The 8145-nt window shown below is 35.9% G+C and overlaps 1 protein-coding gene across 1 annotated transcript in view; it reads right to left on the bottom strand.

Annotated features, from left to right (window-relative positions):
• The window catches only part of SLC9A9 (solute carrier family 9 member A9), a 212752-nt gene that overhangs the window by 154384 nt on the left and 50223 nt on the right, over nt 1-8145 (bottom strand). Inside the window, exon 6 of the mRNA XM_074153102.1 lies at nt 2162-2267. Coding sequence (XP_074009203.1) covers nt 2162-2267 — 106 coding nt within the window. The remainder of the gene's footprint in view (nt 1-2161; nt 2268-8145) is intronic.

Here is an 8145-nt window from a genome sequence, read left to right as displayed (position 1 = left end):
CGCTATGTAATGGTAAACAGAAAATAGAATAAGAGAATACTTCAGTTGTCATTCATCAACTAACAGAATAGCCCAGTTAACATCTGCAGGAGTGACTCGCTGCCAGCCGAAAAGGGATGGTACAGAGAAAAAACCCTTGCTGTTCTTTTGTAGTGACAGAAAAATCATATTCTTCATTTCAACTTGTTTTGGTTTAGTGGGGTGTTAATGCACTGAAGCTGACATTATTAACAGTACAGCTTTACTTAAAAGGCTACAGGAAGGAAGATGGTATCGGGTTGCAGAAACATTGTATTTGTGCAGAAGCTGGTTATTTAAGACAGAAATTAATTAAATGTGAAACTGATGATGCCACATATTCTCCTCTGTCTCTACAAATGACTAAATATATTAGAGAAATCAAGGGATCAGTCGCACAATATATAGAAAATATACTAGTTTTCCAGTGACAAGTAAGAGTTATAATCTCCTGTGTACAGCCAAGAAAACATGAGAAGGAAATAGCCAGCATTTACATCAGGGATTCTTCCTATAGATTTCTGTATCCATGCACAGGCTGAGGGTCATAATGTAGCCTTGAATACTGGGAAGAGTAAAGGTTAGAAACTCGTGAATCATGCGCTATCTGATAGTACTTGTTTTCTAGATTTGCTTTGCAGTTGGGCTGGACTTTTGAAGAGATCCATGTGCTTTGACATCTCAGCAACTGAAAACTACAGACATTTAAAATGTTCTGGGTCTCCTTGAGTTGCTTGTAGCCTAACTGTTCCACAGTCTATAGGAACCTTGCACTGACAGATGAAGAGTCTAAATGAGCTATAAATGTCTAGGCCTTTATTAAACAAAGCCAAGTGAGAGAGAAAAAAATCTCAGACTTCTTGCCACCTACATACTTCTTTCCAATTCTAATGGCTGCTTACATGCCTTTTTATCTGTTCTCTCTACTGGGGTTCTATTCTTTGCTTAGTTTTCCCTTCGCACATTTTATTTTCTGATGGACTAGATGCTTTCCTAAGTGACACATTCCAACCACAGTCACTGAATGTGACAGTCGTGCTGTATCTAATCATGAAATACTGTGCTCAGACATTTGACAGCGTTTGAAAATATTACTCCTGCTCTAAAAATAATGTGAGGAGTTTAGTGTAGGTGAATTTAACTAGACTGATAATTGGAGAATGAGAAATTAATTAGGAATACTGTTTTTTTGTGCTGTGAAGCAATTTTGTTTGGGTTTTTTTGCAATTCAACTATTATAAGTTTTTCCATGGGTTTTCAGACAAAATACAAAGCTAACTTTTTAATGACTGTAAACTCTGTAAAAGTCTGTTTTTCTGAAGGATAGGACAGATCCTAGTTCAAGGAACTGTATTTTAAGGAGAAAGGTGTCACTGAATTGGGGCTTACTGTCCAGCATCTTCCAAGAATCATGGAAAACTGAATTTGATTTTGCAGAGTTCTGTTACTTTTAAGATTATCTGAGAGGATTATTTGTATTTCTAGCAAAGCTCCAGGAAGCATATAATACATGTAGAGTGGAGTTAACTTGAGAGCCTGTTAATCATGTACTTAGCATCTGTGTTTTTAGGACTGCACATACTTCTGTGATTTTGGCCCATCATTTGTGATCTGTTTGAGGATTCCTGAGAATAAAAAGGCTATATATAAATTTAAGATAATATTATCAGCTGAAGCTCTGTCAGATTCAGTAGGCAGAATTAGATGAACTGAGCTACTGTATACCACTTTGTGGTCTTAATCTTGGAAAATAATAGATTGCAAAAAACAAAAAGAACCTATCTCCAATTTTATAGTTGTCCTATGTCCTAGGTGCTCATTCAGCATTACTTCTTTTGAGATATCTTGTCTACATGAGAAAATAAATCATATTAAATTAAATTTACACATTTTACAGAATATACTGCTTTCTAGGTTGAAGAAAATGAATGAAAATTGCATTCTGGATACAAAGTTACCATTAACAATATTAGAATTCTGGTGTTTAACAAACCAAGAGCAACTTCAGAACTACAGCTGTGTAATGAAATCTTCAAATCTTGTTATATCTATAATTGCACAAGCTATATCAGTGAGAATTAATATCATCAATTAAAGCTTGTAATTATCTTACCAAGTAAAGAATAGGGGTGGGTGTACTTACTATGTCAGCACGATAGCCACAGCATCATTTAGGACACTCTCTCCAAACAGGAGTGTGTACAAATCTGTATCCACATGCAGCTCATGAAAAATAGCAAGGACTGTCACTATATGGAGAAAAAGCAAAGAGAGATTGTTATTTTCATATTCCTCTGGCAGTTCAAGAAATAAAGCAATGTTAGAATGTGAGTTTTGAGAAGTCCAGTCCTATTTGTTACCTAAGTGGATACAATAAATTAAAAGGGATCAACTGAAGTATATAAGATCCATAAATCCAGCGAGTCTATGAGTTTTGCTGTTTCAGCTGAGTTAGAAACTTTCCCTGTCACACAGAGAACCATGCATAAATGAAAATGTCACAGCATATTTTACTGTGCATAAAGGACTGTGATCTTGTGACCAAGGAGAAATAAGAGTGCTGAAAAGACAGGTTTTGCCATGGAATTTGTGTGTGACGAGAGTAGCATTTTACCTATTTTAAGAGGAATGTAATAACGCTTTTCTATCTGTTATGTATGTTCATTGAGGAACATGTATAATAACCTTATACCCTGACCCACCAGCAGCATAACCACTAAGTGTAGCATATCTGTAGTTGTGAAGCCCTCTCATCCAGATCCAGCTCTCTGATACTTGTAAGCCATTTTAAGGTTCCTTCAGCATATCGTTAATTTAAGTCACTCCCTTCTCCCTGAGTTATGTGCTACATTTGCTTTTTACCTTATCAGTGCAATAGAAAAAAATAGAGTGTGTTGAATTTAAACTGAAGTTGGGCAAATCATTTAGACACACATCCTCAAGGGCATTTAGATGCTCATATTCAGGTAATTAAGTCCTATAGATATTAAAGGATGCCTAAATCGTTTTATGCCTTAGTTTCCTTACCTGTGAACAGGGGATTACAATCCTTCCCAAGATCAACCTAGCACTGCATAATCTGTAAATGAAGAAGGCTGTTTACACTCTGTGTTGATGTTATTATTCTCTTTTTGCATAGACGAAGCAGAGCTTTCTCTTTTCAAACAGAATTCAATGTAAAGGGCCCCAATTATTTGTATGGTTAAAAATTACACAGTAACTCACTGCTTCAGTGGTGCTCGTTCTAGTACATAATTGTGCAATTGACTTAATCCTTATAGCCCAGGAATCCCAAAGATTAGGAGTGCCTCTGGGATACTATGTTAACATCTGACATTTCAGAAATGAAAATTATATACTTTTACATTGAGATGACTGCTGAAAATTCACACAAAAATATGAACAGGTGATTATGCTTTGTCTTAATAACATTTCTTGGAACTTTAAAATCATTACTGATAAGATTTTCTAAACGGCACTTAAATATCTGTGTAATCTAAAAATCGGTCTATAAACCCAAAATAGATTCTCAGTTCTCCTGTGAGATTTTATGTCAGTGATCTCTGTTGATGTGTTATCTTTGAAGAATTTTCAAAGTATTATTCTACAGAAGACAATTTAGGAGATGTGTGTAGCTGAACATTTGCTGATATAGCTGTATTTAAATCAGCTAGTTATATTTAACCATCCTGGTAACTTCACCTACTCTCAGTGCAGTTATAACTTAAACTAGGAAAAGAGTTCTTTCCCCAGAACAGCTGAAAGGTGTAGGAAGAAGTTCTGTTGGCAGAAGATATTTTCTTGGTTCACCAATATCTATATTCAGGTTTTTGCTTGATTAGTAATGCTGCCTTAATGTGCTAAATGTGGGCCCAATTTAGTCTCCCATTCTTTGATGTCATTGGCATAACAACAGACTTGTTTTCTAAAACTATTTTCCATTTCCAGCTTTTGCTTATTAGCTAATTAGTTTGGACTCACATTAATAGTCCCTGTAATAATGACAGAAGAAAAAGGAAATAGTAATCAAAGTCCAACGTACTGTTGGTATGTACGTGTAGCAAGCCAAACCAATTAGATGCCTACACATTCCTCTTCTTCCTCTTGCTTCCTAAGAAAACAGCTTTCTCTTCTTGCTTTCTCTCCCAACTCTACCCCAAAAATCTTTTCAAATGAAAGCAAAGTAATAAAGCAACCAACATAGTAATGTATCAATTGCCTCTTCTGGGAGACTCCAGTTCACCCAGTTCTCGGAAAGTATCTTCCATTTCAAATGTTTCTCCCATTCCCAATGGAGGTTATTGGATCTTCTTTGCAACCTTGCCTGTCCCTGACTGAGGAATTCTGGTCTCTGCTCTGTCCCTATGTTTGCCTGGCCCAAGACACATACCGCTGCTGACAGATACCTGATCTGTTTTTAAAGAACTGAAGTGATGCTGGTTCCAGACTCCCAAAGGAGACCAACCTGCTCTTCAGTATTCATACAATTTATAAATGCAGTTATTCCTGAATGTCAAACCTAAATCTTCCCTCCTGCTCTTCAAGTCTGTAATTTCCGTTCCTGGTCTAATGAGACGTGAATAATTTGTCACGTTTATCCCCTCTTTCTTTCCAGCAATACTTTGCTTATTCAAAGACTCATTTCAGGCATCTCCTTCCTAAACTGACTCACTTCTTTCAATCTCCTCCTTTTAGTAATGTTTTCTGGCCCTCTAACCACTTCTAATCAGCTCATATCTTTCTTGAAACAGACTGCCCAAAATGAGATCCAAGTACTGTAGTTGACACTTGCTTTCAAGAAACAGAGTGAAAAGATGCTGTAGAACGTGTTAATAAATCCTGCTTTCTTTTTTTTTTTTCAATGTTTTGGTACTGATGATTCATTTTCAGGTTGTAAACTTGAAATCCTTTTCAGAAGTGAATGCTCATTTCTTATTTTCTATCTATGAAGTTGATGATTTCTAAGTGTAGCATTTATTCTTGTTGATTTTAAATCATTGCAAGAATCACATTGAGTTCTAATCCTGTCCTTCAAAGTGTTTGCGATCTCCTCTCATCATAGTATTATACATTAAAGAGCATCTTCTATTGCATTTGCCAACTCATTAATGAAAATGTTGCATATTATCTGCATAAGAACAGAGAACTGCATAATCTTTAGCACATCCATCCCGTTTAAGAGTTCAGTAAAACATTTTCACCTCATTTTGCCAACCACTGTCTAGTCATTTCCTAAAGATCACGTGCCTTCATTAACTATGAGAATCCATGGTTATAGTTCAGAATGGGCATATTAAAAGGGACGCGATACTCTGCTATTGAAAAAAGTTAATTTAAATTATTCACTGGATAGAATAATACTCTATGAATAGTCATCACTGTTCAAAGTAGTCACATCATGTTTTGTCTGATGGATGACTTTAAAACTCAAGGGAATTAATTTAAAAATTCAGTACTTGCTATGATATACTTCAGTAATGTATCTTATCTGTGAGAACCTTCATAACTAAGTAAAGATCATAGATACTGCACTGCAGTGAGTATGCCCTCTCTGGCTTTCTGAAGGCACTTCTGAGGAACAGTACGTAGGGCTTGTTTTTTGTGTGGTAACTACTCAAAGACTTGTATAATTCATTAGATACAATATGTACTATAAAACTTAAAGTATCTCTTATCTCTTTATCTCTTATTTCAATCTAAGCATACAAGGACAGAGATGGAGATAGATAAAGAACTAGATGGCTAGAAGGACAGGTAATTCAGGGACAGCAAACAAACATCTTTTGTGCCAGTAGAAAACTGATACAAATAGAAGTCATGTGTATCAGAGCTCCTGACTCAGAAAGGATTGTGAATGTCATTGAAAAATTCAGTGATGGGAAGCATGAAATAGTGAAGCAGCTAAGATTTTCCCAGTACTTCTGCCAACAGAAATCTGATTCACTTTCTTGACTCCAAGGACTGAGGTAACATCTGTTAGATGCTAAGCCTAGTGTGGTTTTGGTTGTACCCGAGACAGAACAAGTGTCTGTGGAGCTGGGTTGTGAAAGATATCTTTGGACATATGTAGAAACAATTTGGCCTGTTATTAATTCCTGTAAAAAGTATGTGTAACTGAAATATCAGCAAACTACAACAATCCCTAAGCTAACTGTATCCCGTACTTCTTTGCTGTTATGCTTTAAAAGAATAAGGAAACTCAGAAAATAAATGAGACCAGTATGTAAAGTACTGGTATTATTGTACCTCAACCTTCTGACTAGAAATATTAATAACTCTCACAGCTCGTGAGCCTAAATTCTTTTAAGAGGGCAGTATCAAATGGGAAGAAAGTAAGATGAGAGAAATCTTACTTAAATTTCCTATCCATTTTCCTCTAAAAATAACAGTTCCAATTTTAATTATAGTCTCCTTTCCCTACTAATCAGTCACGCCACTCACAGATTAGTTCAGTGGTGAATAAGAAGAAAGCATAAAAATATTTTAATTAAAAACACATTTTTAAACAGTCTTATATAACCAGTGTATAAAATGTATTATCTTGCTGTGTTTATAAATTATGCTTCTTAATGCCAAATCCTTTGATTTTATGAGAAACAGAAACTGCTCTTTCTGATAAATACCCAATTTTATCAATAACAACAGCAGTGCAACTCGCATCTTCACTTCAGCTGTAACCATAGTAACTTCAAATGGAGAAAAGCCTTGTGATTATCAATATGACCAAAGGTAAGGGAGTTCATATAACTCAGAAATAGCTGTGCTTCAGCAAACCTTGTGAGGGTAAATCTGTTTTCTATGCTTGAAATGTCAGAAGTTTTAAAAAAAGAAGTGCTAAAGATACATGAAATGTCTTTGGATTGGAAGGTCATTGCACAGAATGTGTTAATAACAACAGCTAAGACAAACTGCCAAAGTTGTACTTTCCACTTATTTTTTGGTGGCTAAGGCAGAGGTCAAATCTTTTCATTCATGTGCCAGTTTTATTCTGTCATTCACCTTATTCCATTACAACTACTGGTACCCTGAAGCAGCCTGTTTCTGGCACTTATTGCTCTGTCTGCCTTTCACCCACAGAGGACAGCTGTTTTCAGAATATCCTTATCCGTGCTCACACATGAGGCAGTTTCATTTTGCTGGTCTCTGGTGCTCAGGGATGGAGAGCTGGGGGCTCTGCTCCCCACACCAGCACTTTTTTCAGTCTCTTTGCTGCTCTTGATGAGTGACGCGTGTACCAGAACACAGGGAGGAACTGCTCCATCCCCTTTGAAGGGATCACACCAAAAAACTTCCAGAGTCAGGTTATATTAGAAATCAAAACATAATACAAACAGCAGGCAAACACTTTCAACAGCAAAACAGAGAAACCTGTGCTGTTTTATGCAGATGAAATAACAAGAAGAGATGATGTCCTCAACTACATGATAAATGATATCTATTGATCAGAATGAAAAAAAATATAAATACTGGTCTGACATTTTAAATCAAAGGCTAGTGAAGGGAGAATTTGAGAATTTTAAAACTTTATTCCTTAGAAATTAAACCTCTGACCTGAAGTCTGGAAATGAGAAACCTTTTCTGCTGAAAATGATAAATTATTGGAAGGAGATATTTCCTGTAAAATGAAAGTAACCTTGCTTTGTCCCTAAAGTTTCTACTTTTTCTTTCTAGAGATGTGAGAGTTTTTTGAGGCATCCCTAAGTATCACAGATGTTTAGCGATCACAGACTATAAAGCAAAGCACAGTCCCAAGTATATCTAGTCATAAATTCATTTCTTAATCTTAGTTCAAGTGCTGGTTTTCTATACAAGGGAACCCCTAGCATATAAGAGCAATTTTTATGAACTAATTTTATGCAAAAATCTCTGTATTAAAATCTTCAAATACCCTTCTCAACTAAAACCTACAGAGTGCTATGACATTTCCTCCTTTCTAACAATGTTAGCAGCTTTTAACTGGTGTGCATTTGCCTACTGCCCTTGCAGTAAAATTCTTCATTTAACATGTAAACATCTACCAGTCATCTTTACTATTACAAATAAGGAACTCAATCAGAACAACTTCTGTCAAGTCAACAGATCAGGTTTTAACATCTTTTGAGACTTAATTGCTTTCCGCAGCCAAGG

This window comes from Numenius arquata, chromosome 9 (genome assembly GCF_964106895.1).
Source record: "Numenius arquata chromosome 9, bNumArq3.hap1.1, whole genome shotgun sequence".
Taxonomy (NCBI): domain Eukaryota; kingdom Metazoa; phylum Chordata; class Aves; order Charadriiformes; family Scolopacidae; genus Numenius; species Numenius arquata.
The sequence above is the reverse complement of the archived record's forward strand: the minus strand, read 5'-3'. Positions and strand labels throughout refer to the sequence as shown.